Below are 17,890 nucleotides of genomic sequence, written 5' to 3'. Positions count from 1 at the left end.
AGAGCCGGAAGAATGATAGGAATTAGGGGGAGACAGTGGTCTGGGCAGACACCCTAGAGAGTCGCGGGGGCTTAGCTCGTCCGAATGGACAGGCCGACCAGCCCCCCAAGCACTCTCTGCACCCGGCTACGGGGTGCGCTCCCTCGGGAGCAGCGGTGCCGCTCCAAGGGAGCAGCCCGCATGAGATAAAGGTGCCTGTCTGGCCAGGAGTGGGGGTTTCGGCGTGGAGGAGAAGGATTTCAGTATCCTGATTCCTGAGGATGGAAACGACGGAACGGAGGAGCCCGTTGCTCCGAACCTCCCCTTTACATAGCCGCGAGTAGCATTTTTTTCCGGTAAAACAATTAAGGATCTGTAAGCTTTTTGTCAGCTTGCAATTATATAGGCCGTACCACTAGCCGCCTTTGTTTTAACATCACTGACGGCACGTATGCCACCATCATCTTACACACTTGATTTTATTTGGCCCAATCGCTCTGGAATTTCTCAAACTCCCTGACCGGTCAGTGAGTTTGCAAACTCCCTAGTGAATTTGTAAACTCCCTAGTGAGTTTGCAAACTCACTGATGGGTCAGGGAGTTTGCAAACTCCCTAGGGAGTTTGCAAACTCACGGATTTCTCAAACTCCCTGTAACATATATATACATATATGTATGTATAATGTATATGGTCCGCAGTCGGCGGCGCGCTCAAACAGTGCGCCAGATATACTGCCCGCTACGCTGGGAACACAGGGGCTGGCAGGCGCCACCTCCACTGCCGGCGGCCTCCCAAGTTTGGCTGCCGGCGCCACACGGCACTCAGCCGCCATCAGGAGCAACAACCGGAACAACAATCACAGACGTGCAGCCGCAGTAAGACGCACTTGTATATGATAATCTGATCAGCGCATAAGCACGGAAGCGGCCGTCCGGCCAATATAACAGCCGAACCTGTGGAATGGGGCGCTGCTCACCAGCGCCCCGCCCGCCCCGCTAAACAGCCCTGTAATCTCGATAGTGGAAGGCGCCGCTCCGCCGGACGGGTCGCGTGGCGCGGACGGGCGTGTCACCGCCGGCGGGGGCAGGCTGTCCCAGCCCTCAGCGCCTCGGCACGGCGGCGGGTACCCTCAGCCAGTACCCACCGCCCCCGGGACAGCCCGCCCGCCCCATCCAGCCTCCATAGACACATCCATTATACGTACAGGAAGGCACGCGCAGCAACTGGAACTTTATGCGACAGCAGCACGGCAGCTCTTAGGCTGCGGAAGCTCACCGCCGTGTCGGAGAATTCCATACGGCGTAACAATCACCACTCGCCGCACAAAGAGCGACCGCGGAGGCCGCTGAATCACCAGGTCAATCGCGGGCAGCTCCGTCAGCCGCCAGCTGCACCTGATATCAGTAATGGCTAATGATACCGGCGCCGGGATCGGCCGGCCTGGCCGGCTCCTGCCCCGGGCCCCCGCAGCGGCAGCGCGGTCACTCGGCCGGGCCGCCCAGCCCAGCCAGGCTGCCCAGGAAACTCTCCGGTGTGAGCAGCTGCTCGCTGCCAATCAGCACCTCCCAGTTCTTCAGTGCCGCCGTCACCTGCCGAGAGAGCCAGCCACACTCAGCGCGTCCGTATGCACAGTGCGTGCACACTACACAGTGCAACTGCACACACTAAACAAGCAGATAGGGAGGGGACTGTGTGTTACGTCGCGATCCAGCTCTGCAGCGTCTTAGCGAGCTGGCTGAGAGCCATTGTCACCCTGTAAGGACCACGGTTCGTCGGAAACTGGTTTCATCCACAAAATAAACGAAACATACCATTCGAAAGGTGACGGTGAGCAAATTCCAAAAATGTATTTTTTATCGAAATCGTTCGCTGGCATTTAAAAAAAAAAAAATGGTGTTTTTGTAAAAACGTAATAATCTTTTATTCAACGAGCTGTCCAGGGCATTTTTGAAATCATAGGCATGTTTTTCATTTTCCAGTGAAAGCTGAATGCCAAAAGAACAATATGTAGCGAAAAAATAGTATCAAATATCAATATGCGTCTCTCACAGCCGTAAACAAGGCGCAATTATACAACTCAATGTCACGATGGATCAAAGTAAGCCACAGAAAAACGTGAAATGACCCTTATCGACGCACAGACCCGGCGCTCTCGGCTGTCTGACGGGCCACGGAAGAGACGTTCGGCTGTCTCCCTACTAAACGGACGCCATATTTGTCAGTTTAACGATTCAAGTCGGTACCTAAGTTGTTCAGGATACCCAAGAGGAAGATTCATTGTTCTGTCATTTTCACATCATGTATGAATTTGTATTTTTTTATGTTTACTTCGCTCAGCTCAGGAAAGTTGGCCGCGCTGAGCTGTCAGAGGTTGTACCGGCCTCAGCTGGGCTGGAGTGGGGGAGCGCCCGGCGGGGCGGGGCAAGCTTTTGACCGGTCGCAGGGCCGAACAGCTGTCACTGGCAGGGCTGCGGAGTCGATGGATTTTCGGCGACTCCGACTCCGACTCCGACTCCGGCTTTCAAAAACCAGCTCCGACTCCGACTCCGACTCCGGGCAGAATTGTCGACTCCGACCGACTCCAACTCCCGACTCCGACTCCGCAGACCTAGCAGGGCTGCGGAGTCGACAGATTTTCGGTGACTCCGACTCCGACTCCGGCTCGGGTTTCTAAAATCGACTCCGACTCCGACTCCGACTCCGGTCACAACTGTCGACTCCGACCGACTCCGACTCCGACTCCGCAGCCCTGGTCACTGGTACATCCTCTGACAGTGAAACTCCGCTAACTTTCCCCTGCGCGGGCATTGAGCGCAGCGGAACGGAGCAAAACCTGTATGAGAAAATGTAAGTTAACCCGCGCCCCGCTGGGCTATTCAGCCATACGCGCCCTGCTGGGGGGGGGGGGGGGGGCAGATTCTGCCCCCCTGTCTAACTTCCGAACCGATGGTCGTAGAAAGACGGGGAAAACGGCAATCGAAAGCTCTCAACAAGGCGGATCTTAAGAGCCCAAATTTTTTTGCTTAAGTAGGTCAGAAGTCAGGTCAAGGTCAGGTCAAGGGTACAAAATGCAAGTTTCTACAGTATCGGCCTTGCACCGTAGTTGCCGAAGAATGGACTGAGACTGATTGCCCAAAACGTGTTCTTAGACTACCAAGACAATATTCGTTGCATACAATGTCATTCAAAGGTCTAGGTCAAGGTCAGGTCAGGTCAGGTCACCAAAAACAAAATATAGAAAAGGGCATGTGCGACACATGTTTTATGGGTCATTTTACTCAAAGAATTCAAAAAGCACACTCAATAAGTGATACGGACCACCTCTGGATGAATTTCAGGTCGAGGTCAGGTCAAGGTCAGGTCAAGTGAGGTCAAATTTTGAAGTTGGTTGTTAAGGCCTAAAAAGGTGTCTATCTGATGCAGTTTTTCACGGCGAATCGAATGGTGCTATTTTTGTTTCCGTACGACGTCTAGAACTTCAAAAAAAAAAAAAATCATTTTTCAAAAATTGTGTGTGTCGTGACGTCATAAAATTTTGAATAACTCCCACATTTTTGAACCGATTCTTCTAAAAATTGGTATGTAGGTGCACATAGACCACTTCTCTGACATATATTCCGGTTTTTGATACACTCAAAATTTTGGATTTTATAATTATTTTCCCAAAAAAGTCAGTTTTTTGAAAACATTTGGGCCAAAATCCAAAATTTTCAAAAAACCGAGATAGCCATTTGATACACAAAGTAGAATCACGTATAACCTTCTTTGTTACGTCTTGATTCCTTTAAAAATGAAGATGTTAGCGGCGTTTGAAATTTTGTCGTTTTTGAGGAGAAAATGGCGAACATGACGTCACTAAAACGTCAATTTCTCAAAAATTTTCAGACGGATTTCGCTCAAACTTTCAGGGAACGTGTCAAATTGATGTGTGATAAGGTACTGAAAGTTTGACGTCGCTGGCGTAACGCGTTTAGAAGTTATTGGCGAAAAACGGGAGGGAGCGCGGGTTAAAGCATGTTGTAAATCTAGCAGAACAATGAACTTTCTTCGAGGGTATCCTGAATCACTTTGATAGCGATATGGATCGTTAAACAAACGAATATGACACTAGTTCAGCAGGACGAGACCCGGACGTTTCTTCCGTGGCCAGTTAGACAGGCCTAGCGCCGGGTCTGCGAGTCGATAAGGGTCATTTCACGCTTCTGTGTGGCTGAACTTCATCCATCGTGACGCTCAGTTGACAGTTGTGTGATTGCACCTTGTTGCCGGCTGTGAGAAGCGCATATTAATATTTGAGAATATTTTATTGCTGCATATTGCTCCTTTGGCATTCAGCTTTCACTGGAAAATGAAAAAAACATGCCTATGATTTCAAGAATGTCCTGACTAAAAAACTGACAAAAATTTAAAAATTATAGTTGTTATATAGTTATAATACATAGTTGATTAACCCACGCCCCGTTGGGGTCTGCCGAGCAACGCTGAGGATGAGGAATTGTTGGGGGGGGGGGCAATTTGCCCCCTCCCCCCTAAGATCTCGAGAACCACGCAACATAGCGACAAGCAGCATACGGTGCTGAATAGCCCCAACAGGGAACTACCTTATGACCCAATTTCATTGACCTGGGTCAAACCAATGACGTCACAGGTCAGGTCAAATGTCGAATTTTCACCGTTTACAGGCATTTCAAGAAATGCGTTGTAAAATCGAGTAAAATGCATTTCATTGAAATTCATCGATGAGGAATTGTTTTCAAACACATAGGGTAGGGTGGGGTAATTTGAACATGTGGGGCAATTTGAACATAGTGTGAACAACACAAAATTACGGAAAATCCATAAGTGGCATGACAATAAGACCAATGAGAGAAATTATCGCAACTAAAAGGGCTATAATATGAACGGGGTTTAAAGTTTCAGGGAATGAAGATGTTGACACACAGTGTAAAAAATCAATTTCGCAAGGATAAACGCCTAACAACACGTCATTGCAACTTCATTGCAGCGCAAAATCTTGCATTGTTAGCGCCTAATACGCAACCGCTTTTGTTGTACAATGACCTAATCAGTGCCTTCAATCCAAGAAATTTGCTTTTGAACCCTGTTTTTAAAAATGGCAAAATAACTTTTAGCGTGGGGTAATTTGAACATAGTGAGAATTTCAATGAAGACAGGGATAGCTCCGAAAAAACAACGCTCCCAGTTTTTTTTTGCCAATATTTTCGACCCAAAGCAGTAGCAGATAAGTGATGCTAGTTTTAGAAAATTTACGTCTAATATCCGTCTAATGTCCGGCATTTTCGCTGATTTTCCGTTCAAAAATGTTAGTCAACTATTTGTCCAAATATGTCCGAAAATTATGCAGCTATTAACACTCAAAACCGTAATTTATATTGCTTATCATGTAATTTTACCAGCCAAAAAGTGTTCATTATATTGAGAGCTTGACAAGCTTTCCATTCGCCAATCAATGCTACGCACGATTACTTGATAAAAATGCTTAAGTGTGGCAGGCCATCGTCCAATGTTGTCCAGACTACTATACCTTTGTGCAATCAATTTCGAATTGGACATGATAAAGAATCGGAACTCCGAATGTCCAGGTTCCGATTGGCACCACTATAACAGATGAAGTAAGGATTGGTAGAGTTTTTATCGAACGGAGATGATAGACGTTCTGTTAATTGAAGAGAGACGAATTCTGTCAACTGACCGGTGTGCAGCGTGCAGATATTGATACTCTGCAACTGTTGTTTTTGTTGTTGTGTTGATTTTTTCAAATGAAGGTATATTTAGAATTGCTCTGCCTATTCGTTTATGGGTCAAACAACATCGGTGCTGGCGAGACTATCGTTTTTATGGCAGGTAAAGGCAGTATGTTCAAATTACCCCACGGTGGGGCAATTTGAACACACCGTGACTTGGTGGAGAAGTGATGCTATGCTATTCAAGGTATGCTCGGCTCGTCCAAAAATGAGGCTTGCATGGTGAAAGCAAGTGACACATGCGCTACTGAAAGTTTTTCTTCATCCAGGGTTGAGCTGGACTTTGGTACAACGAAGAAGACGTAAAAATATGTTCAAATTACCCCACACTACCCTATTCTGCCATTTGAGGTCACTGATACCAGGTCACGTCACAGGGGTCAGGTCAATGAGAGTCACAATATGAAAATATCATGTTATGGTCCATTTTATGTGCCAAATGCGATTATGCGGGTCAGGCAGCCTTTGGGGCCAGTTTAAATTATGTTCTGGTGAAGGTCAGGTCAAGGTCAGGCCAAATTAGGTCAAATTTCAAAGTTGATATTTTTGCATAAAATAGGTATCGATTCGATGCAGCTCGACACGGGGAGTTCCATGGTTGTCTTTGTTTTGCGCTAAGTGATCCAGAATAGCTAAACATTGAGTTAAAAAATTAACGTCATCAATTTTGAAGTTTTTTTTCGCTATAACTTAACCAAAACAGGAGGTATCGATCTAAAATTTGGCATGCAGATAGAAGAGCGCAGGGACTATCACTTATATTCCGTTTTTGGAAATTCAGAAAAACTTGGGTTTGTTGCGTCTTGCTAAAAAATAACTTTATTTCTTTTGGGGTCAAAATCCAAAAATTTTGAAATTCCGAGATAGCATATTTGTAGCGCCGTCTTTTTCTACATGAACATATAATGAACTTTGAAATGTCTTGGTAACTGTCGCTTTTGTGAGCGTTTTAAGATTTCATGTTTTTTGCTCATTTTTGCTCGAACATGACCTCAGTTTGACCTCAATAACTCCTGACCTAAGGTGACCTAATACTTGAAATTTTGTGTGAAGGTGTCAAATTGATGCCCGTGAAGGTACTGAAAATTTGGCGTTTTGGTATTCAGGAAAAACCACATGGGGGGGGGGCAAATTGGCCCCCTCCAACAGGGCGAGTTAAAAAAGCATAACGTTTTTATAAGTCAGTTTTTTTAAGGCCATCGTACAATTTTGATAAGAATTACATTTTTGGAATTAGCTCACCGTCAGCTTTAGAATTGTATGTTTCGTTATCTTAGTGAATTAAATGACTTTCCGAGTTCCGACGAACCGTGGGACCCGGCTGAGAGCGGCTCTCCTCCATCAGCCGGTACGGAGCTGATGGAGGAGCTGATGGCTCTCAGCTGGCTGAGAGCGGCTCTCCGCCATCAGCCGGTACGGAGCTGGCTCTCCGCCATCAGCCGGTACGGAGCTGGCTCTCCTCCATCAGCCGGTACGGAGCTGGCTGAGAGCGGCTCTCCGCCATCAGCCGGTACGGAGCTGGCTCTCCGCCATCAGCCGGTACGGAGCTGGCTGAGAGCGCACGGTAGGCGATCCAGGCGTTCTAGCGCTTCAGGGACCCAGGATACCAAATTGAAAATTATGGCTGAACGATGGTTTCTTGTGTAACCAGATATCCTGGCAGGTGAAAAACGATACTATGTCTAATTTCAAACCAACCTGCGGTTATTTTTGACATTATGCAAGGCACTTCCAAACCATATCCATCTGAATGCCACCCAAGCTAGATAGGCTGAAATAGTCGTCCTTGGCCTGTGACCCGACCCTTGTTATTGCGTTGTCCTCTACATATGGATATCGCCAAAAATGCGTTTGAATGCAGTTCATGTTTGTTTTTTACACCTTCCCAAGCGGGGATGGGAGCCCGGCTCGCTGCCACCGCCGTCACCTCGTATGCGGTGCGGATCTCGCTGTAGCAGACGCCGCCCAGCACGAAGACGATGAGCCGCGGCACGGAGCGCGCCGCCGGCGTGCCCTTGTCCTTGTGCCAGTGGCCGTAGCGGGCCGTGGTGGGCGTGGCGCGCGGGTAGCCAGTCTGCGCCGCCCGGCCGGCCAGGAACGGAAACTGGCGCTCGTCCAGTTTCAGCTCGATGGCGTCCTCCATGATGTCTTTGATGACGGGCGTCCAGCGGGACGTCTGGTAGGTGTGCTCCGAGACGCGCTCCTTGCGCGCCACCTGTCGGCGGCGACAGTGGGACTGGGCTCAGTGCCGGGCCGACACAGGGCAGCCAGCTCACATCCAAACCGGCCCACATACAGGACACGGGCCAACACTAAACAGTAGAAATCAGAGTTGTAAAAGTAGCGGTCTCCGCCCCTGTCTTTGCCCCTGTTCCGTATTTAATAGCCATTCGATGCATGTCAGCTCACATCATCTGCGCTGATAAAAACGTATCAACATGTAAAATGATGTTTGTTCCATATACCTACAAAGGTGGGTGTCAGTGTCACGTGAAGGTCAGGTCAAGGTTAAGCTCATTGACCTGAAATGACGTCAGTGAACATTTTTCAATTTTACATTTTTAAGGGTAGTTTTTTGAAGCTGATATTTGATATCGGTGCCGTTCCGGGCACGCCTCGCCCTCCGAGAATGAGTGTGACTGGATTATCACTGCTGGCTATGCAATATCCATATCGAGGTTCCGTCCTGTCGGCAGTCAGCTGGCCGTTTTAAGGCCGCCGTCCACTATGCGGAGCGCTTGCGGTCCGCACCGAGTCCCCATGGGCGCATGTGGTCCACACGGAGATCGTGTGCGGACCGCAAGCGAACGGCAATCAGCTGTTGATTTTCCGTCAGCTCTCCGCAAGCGTTTCGGAAGCGGTTGCCACGGAGACGAAATACCGAAATTCGACGTGTTGAACTTTTCTGCGGAGAACGCAGACGGAATGGACGCGGACAGGGACCGTCTTCCGTCTTCGAGTTTTCAATCGCAAATTTAAGATAGAATTGCATTCTTTCAACAAGCATGTCCCGTAGCTCAGTTGGTAGCGCATTGGACTCCCGGTAGTGAGAACCCGGTTTCGAGACGCTCCGGCGCTCGATATTTGAGACTCCTGACGGGGATGGTCTGCGGTTGGTGGGAGCAGCCGCAGCCAGTTGAAGTCAGTTGAGTGGGACAGACCGTGTCCGGCTTTGAAGGGCACGTTTAACTTTCGCATCTAAATTCTCCAGTTACCCGGAATTGCACGATCGGACGGTAGGGGTCGGGGTCTACGCAATAAGCTCTGCTTAGCGTGGGCTCCGGCTCTCACATTCCGCCCATTCAAACATTCGAGCTAAATTTATTAAAAAAAAAACATGAAGTAAGTAAATATCATTTGTTTTGTATCGCAACACTCTGTGATGCTAGTCATTTAGGACTCAATTAATGATAAGGGAAAGTGGGGTATAGCAGACCACCGGGGCAAAGCGAACCACCCACCCTATTGTGCTTATTAAAAGCGCCATTTATTTTTGAAGGTAGCCATTAGAAGTGCTTCCCATCTACGCACTTCCACCTGCAGCGGCAGCCTGATCCGCGGGGATTGGCGGTCGCAGCCGTTAGCCAAATCGGGGCCAAAGTCACACTTGCGGGACATAAGATGTCATTTATCCGTCAACCAGGGGGGGGGGGGATGCATGAAAAATAAAAAGGTGGTGATCGGCGCGGGACCATCAGGACCAACGTTAGGCTCTGCCGAATTGCTAAATTCGAAATCAGCTCCAAACAAGTAAAACTCGAAAAAGTGAACCAAGGTCATTAAAGGTCAATGACTTTGCCTGACCTTCACGTGACCTTGACACCCACCAAAATGCATGGCACCAACATCATTTCACTTGTCTGAACGTTTAAAACCACAAAAAGCCTGGAAACGCGTGGATCATGTGAGCTGGCATACGCCGAATCGCGATTCCGGCCAAACATGGTCTCGAGAAATGTCACAGGTCAAAAGACAGTTGGGTCAGAGTCATGAAATTTTTAGGTAAGATGTAAAATTGATCATCTCGGGGGACCGAAAGCTTCGTCGCGATCGGTCGCTTTTTGCGCAAGTAATTTGCGAAAAACCATGGAGGTTCATCCGACCCCTCCCCCTCCTCCCCACAAGCGCAAGGGTTAATAAGGTTACGGTAGGTACCATTTACGCTTGTCATCCTATTCCTAATGTGCCTCAGAAAATATGGATCATATAAATCACGAAGTAAAATCATTCTACTGCCGATCGCGATGAAAAGCGGCCGATCGCAATGAAACTTTCAGTACCCTCGCGTCCATCAGTTTTTTACCTACCCTGAAAATTTCATGACCCTGACCCAAATGACCTTTGACCTGTGACCTACTCTTTGAGACCGGAATTGCGATCCGGCGTATGTTGGCTCGCATTAGCCGCGCATTTGCAGTCTTTTCGTGGTTTCAAGCGTTCAAACATGTGATATGATGTTGGTCCCATGCATTAGGGTGGGTATTAAGGTCACCTGAAGGTCACGTCAAGTCATTGACCTTTAATGACCTAGGTTCACTTTTTCGAGTTTTACATGTTCCTATGCTAGTTTTTGGAGCTGAATTCGATTTTAGCAGCCATTCGAACATTTACGAGGTAGTTTTGGTGCCTTTGTAACATGCTACGAAGCTGTCCAAGGCGGTTGACACCTACTACGAACACCCGGCAGGACCCCTACTGGTTGACCTGACCAAACCTGACCCGACCTGGCCTAAATGCATGAAGGCAACATCTGTGATCAAAACTTACATGATATTCGTGATCAGCACCCCGACCCCCCCCCCCTCAGCACCCACACTTTATGATGTTCTAACAGGTCCCGATTTTCACGACTTTTGGGTCACTGACCTGACCTCAGAGGTCACCATTTGACCTATGACCTTAAAACCCGATACCGTTGGCTTTGTCTCGTGACGACCTTTACGATGTTTTTTTTTTCCGCGAGGCTCTAGCTCAATAAGGGGCCAAACGCGAGGGGGCGAGTACCAGCCCCCCCCCCCCATGTGCCGTCGAAGGACGCAAAATGGCCTGTGCCGGCGAGGGTGAAGATCAGGTCAAAGGTCAGAGGCCAGTTTTACCAACAGAAAAATAGCCGCCTGCCGGAATTTTTTGCCTTAAGACCGCTTCACATACGGCGCGTAAACGCGCTGGGCATGTAAATTGGATAGGGCTTTACCGTTTACGCTCCGTATGTGAAGCGGTCTTGAGGAACACTTTGGCATGCGGCTATTTTTCTGTTGGTAAAACTGGCCTCAGGTCACCAAAGGTCATTGAATGTCAAATTTCACCTATTTCGACAAATTCGAGTCGACAAACCAGCATATAGCTCGGAAGTGAATAGAACAAGAGCGGTGCAGAAAGGCCCATGCCATAGCCCTTTTGACGCTCTTTCCCAGCAGTTCCCTCAGATTTGACCCTAGGTCAACAGTTTAGCCTGTATGGAGCAAAAACTGCCAAAATAGACGTTTTTTTTTGCGGAAACGATTTTTTCAAAAATAACTTTTGACTCAAACCTTGCCCGAGGTTTAGTTTGCCGGTATCGTGTCCCTCTCGTCGAGACGCGTCAACTGAACTATAACTCGACCTTGAAAGGTCAAGTTGAAAATATTATCTCAGGTCAAGGTCATGACCTGAGCGGAAAAGGTCACACTGAGTATCAGTCGATCGGTATCGTCGAGGCTGAACGTGCCTGTATCAAAGGATATTTTGCGAAAAACTGTTGGATACCTTTTGTGACCTGAGATGACCTCAGGGGCATAAAGGAGGGTCACGAGTGCAATCATTTGATTCAATACTTATTACTTAATATGTATTTGTAACAAGATGATTGAGTGTTTATAATGACGTTCCTCTAAAAGAAACGCAGTTTAATTGTCTCTCATTGGCGTGTGATGGTGAGGTGGTGAATGGTGAATTGTGATGGTGAATTGAGTGAAGTGTGATGGTGAATTGACCTGACCTTGGGTCATCGATATCGAAATTCCGGGATGAACTCTTAAAACACACTGCTACCATTATCAACTGTTCAAAGTTTGAAAGCAATCCGAACCACGGTGTACTATGGAAAGCATTGAAACTTTTACTGAGGTAAAGTCACTTGACGTGATCTGGTGACTTGACCTTGAGAGACTGGTCTGGAATTTTTAGATGTGGAGAAAAAATATATAAGCACCATTCAAACTGCAATTTGCTCTCACCAGTCGGAGTGTGCCAATAAAAGGGGCGGCGTCGGCTGACCTGCGGTATTTTGCGCCGGTGCTGTCCCTCGACCACCACCTCCAGGCCCAGTTTGGCCAGGTTGGTGATGATGTCACGCTCGGCGGCCGGGATCTGCGCGTGCTGCACCAGCTTGTTGAGGTTCTCCTCGCTGATGCCGTTCTTGGCCAGGATGTAGAGCAGGATGATCCGGATCTTGTCGTACGTGGTGACGTTCTGGTCCAGCAGGATGGGCACGATGTTGCGCATGTGGTCGCGGATCTTCTCGCCTTCCGTATCGGTGCCCATGGCCAAGTCCTGTTCCACCTGCGGGCGGAGCGGGGTCAGCGCGCCGGCCGTCCGCCGACCCACCGAGCACCTGTACTGATAACCTACAGCAGGTATGTACCAACTGAGCACCTGTGCTGATAACCTACAGCAGGTATGTACCCACTGAGCACCTACACTGAGTACCTACAGCAGGTATGTACCCACTGAGCACCTACACTGAGTACCTACAGGCCCAGTGCACAGAAAATCTGCCAGCGTGGGTGAGAAGTGGCATCCAAATGAAAACAATTTTCCGCTCTCACCTGAAACTTTCCAGAGCAATTTTTCCCTCCCAATTTTACCAATAAAGAGCATCGGTGTGTAACTTGCTGGCTGGCTTCTGCCTACTTCTATATTCCATTCAATTATCTAAGAGCGCAGCTCCCATACCTACCCTCCAACGTTCATTTATAAATTGATGACGCCTGTTTTCTGCTCTTTATGTGCCTTTCTGACTGACAACTTTCCACTCTTAGTCATCTTTGTAGTGAGGAATATCCCCATACCTTCGACAACCGAGCCAAAATACAGTTTGGGACACTGACCTACACTGAGTAGTGAGTACCAACAGAGCACCTACACTAAGCGCCTACACTGAGTAGTGAGTACCAACAGAGCACCTACACTAAGCGCCTACACTGAGTAGTGAGTACCAACAGAGCACCTACACTAAGCGCCTACACTGAGTAGTGAGTACCAACAGAGCACCTACACTAAGCGCCTACACTGAGTAGTGAGTACCAACAGAGCACCTACACTAAGCGCCTACACTGAGTAGTGAGTACCGACAGAGCACCTACACTAAGCGCCTACACTGAGTAGTGAGTACCAACAGAGCACCTACACTAAGCGCCTACACTGAGTAGTGAGTACCAACAGAGCACCTACACTAAGCGCCTACACTGAGTAGTGAGTACCAACAGAGCACCTACACTAAGCGCCTACACTGAGAACCAACTGAGTGCCTACACTGAGTACCAACGGCCTTGGTACCAACTGAGTAACAACCCAGTATACAGCTCACGGATGAAATCAGTGCACAATTACCAATGAACCCAGTACACAATTACCAATGAACCCAGAACACAATTAACAATGAACCCAGTACACAATAAACAATGAACTCAGTACACAATTAACAATGAACTCATTGCACCAGTATAACGCCTTTTGGGGCGACTAATGGAGCGAGCGGGAGGGTGGGCGCACGTGCGAAATTGCGAGGAGGTACCTCCAACTGACTTGTGCACGGCACCCTACTAACCGGTCTCTAGCGATGTGCCAAATTTGAGCGCAATCGGTCCAGCCGTTCTCGAGATCTGGAAGCGACACCCTGCACGTGCGCACGTGCAAAATGGGTCCCGACTGACTTTTGCACGGCACCCTACTAACCGGTCCCTAACTGTGTACCAAATTTGAGCGCAATCGGTCCAGCCGTTCTCGAGATCTGGAAACGACCCCTGCACGTGCGCACGTGCAGCAGCACCCTAACTTTGGCACATGGATATGCATTGCCTAGTGGGTGTCTACCTACATGCCAACTTTCAGCGCAATCGGCAAAATAGTTAGTTACCGAGATATTGCAACTATTACAAAACTGACACCTCTTCGTTTTGCACGTGGCACGTGCATAAGGGGTCACCCACATGCATCATGAATAATCCAATACTTGGTAGAAGGAATGAAGCTACCCTATAAAAATTACCCCATGTAAATCGGTCAAGTGATTGCTGAGATATAAGCGTCGCAAAATCGTGACCACGGCCGGCCGCTCATACTCAGAAATTTCCGTTAGTCTAAGGAAAGACTCCGCTCGCTTCGCCCGCTCCAAAATTAATATGCGTCTCTCACAGTCGGCAAAAAGGCGCAATCGCATAGCTCAGTCTCACGATGGACCAAAGTCAGCCAAACAGAAGCGTGAAGTGACTCTTATTGACTCGCAGACCCGGCGCTCTCGGCCCGCCTGACCAGCCATGGAAGGGACGTTCGGCTGTTGTTTTAACCCTCACCCTGGCAGGGGGGTCGATGCGATCCCCCCAAGGTTTTTCGAAGATAGCGTAAAAACGGCGGCGCGCGGCGCCGCCAAATTTGGCACAGCCTATGGGGCAATCTTTTTACATATGACCTGAAATTATGACCTGAAAATTTCAGGTCCGTGTGACCTTGGGTCAGGTCACCAGGTCAGAAAAAGCGGTACAAGGTCATGGTCAAATTTCAATGTTCTTTATGCACCTGTCCAACTCACAGTTTTGGACCGATTTCCTTCAAACTTTCAGGATGTGCTAAGTTCACCGAGTTGTATAACATATAGTTCGGGTTTGTTATATCACTGACCTGAGGTCAGTTAGAGGTCATTACGTCGTAATGTTAAGCCTATAGGGAAAAATAAAATAACTCCATTCCGAAAATACTAGAAATATCCGCTTCGTTCGTTCGTTCGTTCGTTCGTTCGTTCGTTCGTTCGTTCGAGAGAGAGAGAGAGAGAGAGAGAGAGAGAGAGAGAGAGAGAGAGAGAGAGAGAGAGAGAGAGAGAGAGAGAGAGAGAGAGAGGAGAGGAGAGGAGAGAGAGAGAGAGAGAGAGAGAGAGAGAGAGAGAGAGAGAGAGAGAGAGAGCGCAGTCAAGTGCTGATATTAAATAAATAACAGTGTCAAAAGTTATTTTACTGACTCAACTCTAACTCAACTCAACACCTTAATATTTTTGTCCGACTCAACTCAACAGGTGAACATTTTACCCGACTCGGCTCAAATCTGACTCGACTCATGAGTAAAGCACAACCCTGGTACTCAGCACTCAGCACACCATCGACAGATAAACTCAGCACACCATCGACAGATAAACTCAGCACACCATCAACAGATAAACTCAGCACACCATCAACAGATAAACTCAGCACACCATCAACAGATAAACTCAGCACACCATCGACAGATAAACTCAGCACACCATCGACAGATAAACTCAGCACACTCCTTGGCCCGGCCGGCTCTAGCTTGCAAAGTTTGCCGGCCCTACCTTGCAGAGTTTGTCGACGCGACCGGTGTATCCTTTCATGCACTCCTCAGCCAGGTGCAGATGCGTCGAGTACTTGCTCAGCTCCTGCTGGTACTGCGGCATCCGTTTGATGAGCTGGCCCAGGTCGCGCATCGACGCCTTGTCCGTCGACATGCCGCGCTTGGTCTCCACGAACTTCTTCATGTTCTTAGTGACCTGGCGGCGGGCAGCCGAGCCGGCGTCAGCTGACCCGGCCACAGGACAACCCGAGTGGCCGACAGCCCACCAAAGGGCAAAGGACAAAGGGGGAGAAGTTCGTCTGAAGCTGTTCGCCCAAACGACACAGCTGATAGGCTTTCACCCTCGCCCTGGCGGGGGGGGGTCGATGCGACCCCCCTAAGGTTTTTCAAAGATAGCGTAAAAACAGTGGCGCGTAGCGCCGCCAAATTTGGTACAGCATATGGGGCAAGCTTTTTACATATGAACTGCAAATTTCAGGTCCGGGTGACCTTGGGTCAGGTCACCAGGTCAGAAAAACCGGTACAAGGTCATGGTCAAATTTCAATTTTCTTTATGCACCTTGAGTTCCATCAAACTTTCAGGATGTGCTGAGTTCACCGAGTTGCATAACATATAGTTCTTTTTTTATGTCACTGACCTCAGGTCAGTTACAGGTCATTACGACGTTATGTTAAGCCTATGGGGAAAAATAAAATAACTCCATTCCGAAAATACTAGAAATATCCGCTTCGTTCTATCACTTTTGTGCTTTGATACCACATAACTTAACATTATGTCACTTGGTTATTCTTTGTTTGGTATACATACTTATCCAAGAGTCAGGTCAAATGAGGTCAACTGAGGTCAAATGACGTTTGTGCCAATAACTTGTCACATAATAAAGACAAAGCTTTCAAAATGGTAGCATTATCTTCCTCTTGAACAGTCCAGTCGAACGATATGCAACATTAACCCGCGCATGACTGGGGGCAGGGCTGTGCTCGACTAAAAAAATTGCCGACTCGACTCATCATTCAACTTCAGAAAGCCCTGACTCAAATCTGACTCAAACAAGGAGCTGATTTTTCCCCTTGACTCGACTCATGACTCAAGCGGTACAATGAAAATATGAGTCGACTCAAACTTGACTCAAATTTTTTTGTTGAGTCAAGTGAGTTGACTCACAATTGACTCAGATAAAAGTTGTTGAGCGGGGGAAGGGGTGAAAAAAATCCGGCAGCAGGACCAGGGCTAAGTTATTAAGGGGGGGGGTTAAAAGCTTATATATATATATATATATATATACATATATATATATATATATATATATATATATATATATATATATATATATATATATATATATATATATACACACATATATATATATATATATATATATATATATATATATATATATATATATATATATATATATATATATATATGTTACGGGCCAAGTGCGAAGGCTAGTCCGTTTGCGAACGGACTAGTCCATTCGCGAATGGACTAGGCCGTTTGAGAATGGCGGTCCGTTTGCAAACGGACTAGTCCGTTTGCGAATGGCCGGCCATTCGCGAATGGCCTAGGCCGTTTGCGAACGGACGGGTTTGTGGCGTTGCACTTAGCCGCCGGAAGCATGGATCCTCGGATTGGGGTACGATTCCGAATGAATGGGGGACCGCTGGTCGATGCAGGGGCGTCGCTGACGGGGGGGGGGGGTCGGAGGGGTCCGGACCCCCCCCACACACACACACATTCTTGAAAATATGCCGGTCCGACGCCCCCCCCCCTCCCCCCCACACACACACTTTTGGCCACGAAAATCGATCAAGAATAAAATAAAATATTTTAAAAACGATTTTGGTGCATTCTCAAAATAAAATTGTCTAAATCCGAGGAGTTTTCAGTATTTGGTGGGGATTACTTTGACTGACCGTCCGACCAGATCCCCTAGTCGAAAATCCGTGGCGACGCCACTGCGTCTATATGTTTAGTTTGTTCTCCGGAGCAGATCTGCGAGCTGGCGCAACTCTGGGTTAAGGTCTCCACACACCTGGTCCATTCGGGATGCGACTTTCCGCTGAACCCTGCACAACGCGGAAATTATAGCAACGTGTTGCCGCTGGCCAGGCTTCGGCCACCGATCTGGATCTGGGGAGGTCAAATATCCCGGTGACCTTCGAACAGCGGAGAGTCGCGTGGTGTGCGGAGACCATTAGTAGGTACCGTGCTCCGGGCTCCCCGCTGATGACCCGACCTGACCTTGGGACCACGGGACTTTGCACATGCCAAGTTGACTTGCCAAGTTGACGTCACTTTGCTGGATATTTCGCACTTGGCCTGACTTCGCACTTGGACTGGGAGCATAAACGCCCGTCCATTCGCAAACGGCCTAGGCCAACTGCAATAACGCACATGGACTAGTCCATTCGCAAACGGCCTAGTCCAAGTGCGTTATCGCACTTGGACTAGGCCATTCGCGAATGGACTAGCCTTCGCACTTGGCCCGCAACATATATATATATATATATATATATATATATATATATATATATATATATATATATATATATATATATATATATATATATGATATTGTTTCTAG

The 17,890-nt window shown here is 48.0% G+C and overlaps 1 protein-coding gene across 2 annotated transcripts in view; it reads right to left on the bottom strand.

The window, feature by feature from the left end:
- Positions 1-305: 305 nt before the first annotated feature.
- LOC122377483 (protein ROP-like) overlaps positions 306-17,890 on the bottom strand; it is a 93,494-nt gene continuing 75,909 nt past the window's right edge. The window contains exons 4-8 of one of the 2 annotated variants that reach the window (XR_006255877.1): positions 15,304-15,498; positions 12,000-12,284; positions 7,672-7,959; positions 1,306-1,568; positions 650-1,271 (exon numbers count right to left, since the gene is read on the bottom strand). Coding sequence is in view for 1 of the 2 variants with exons in the window: in XM_043357540.1 (XP_043213475.1) it covers positions 1,461-1,568; positions 7,672-7,959; positions 12,000-12,284; positions 15,304-15,498 (876 nt within the window). In the remaining variant the exon portion in view is untranslated. Of the gene's footprint in view, positions 1,569-7,671; positions 7,960-11,999; positions 12,285-15,303; positions 15,499-17,890 lie in introns of both variants that reach the window. The other variant, XM_043357540.1, reaches the window with a different exon arrangement.

The sequence above is a fragment of the Amphibalanus amphitrite genome, unplaced genomic scaffold (genome assembly GCF_019059575.1).
Source record: "Amphibalanus amphitrite isolate SeventyFive unplaced genomic scaffold, NRLGWU_Aamphi_draft 000045F_arrow, whole genome shotgun sequence".
Classification (NCBI taxonomy): Eukaryota; Metazoa; Arthropoda; class Thecostraca; order Balanomorpha; family Balanidae; genus Amphibalanus; species Amphibalanus amphitrite.
This window is presented reverse-complemented; position numbering and strand designations above follow the sequence as displayed.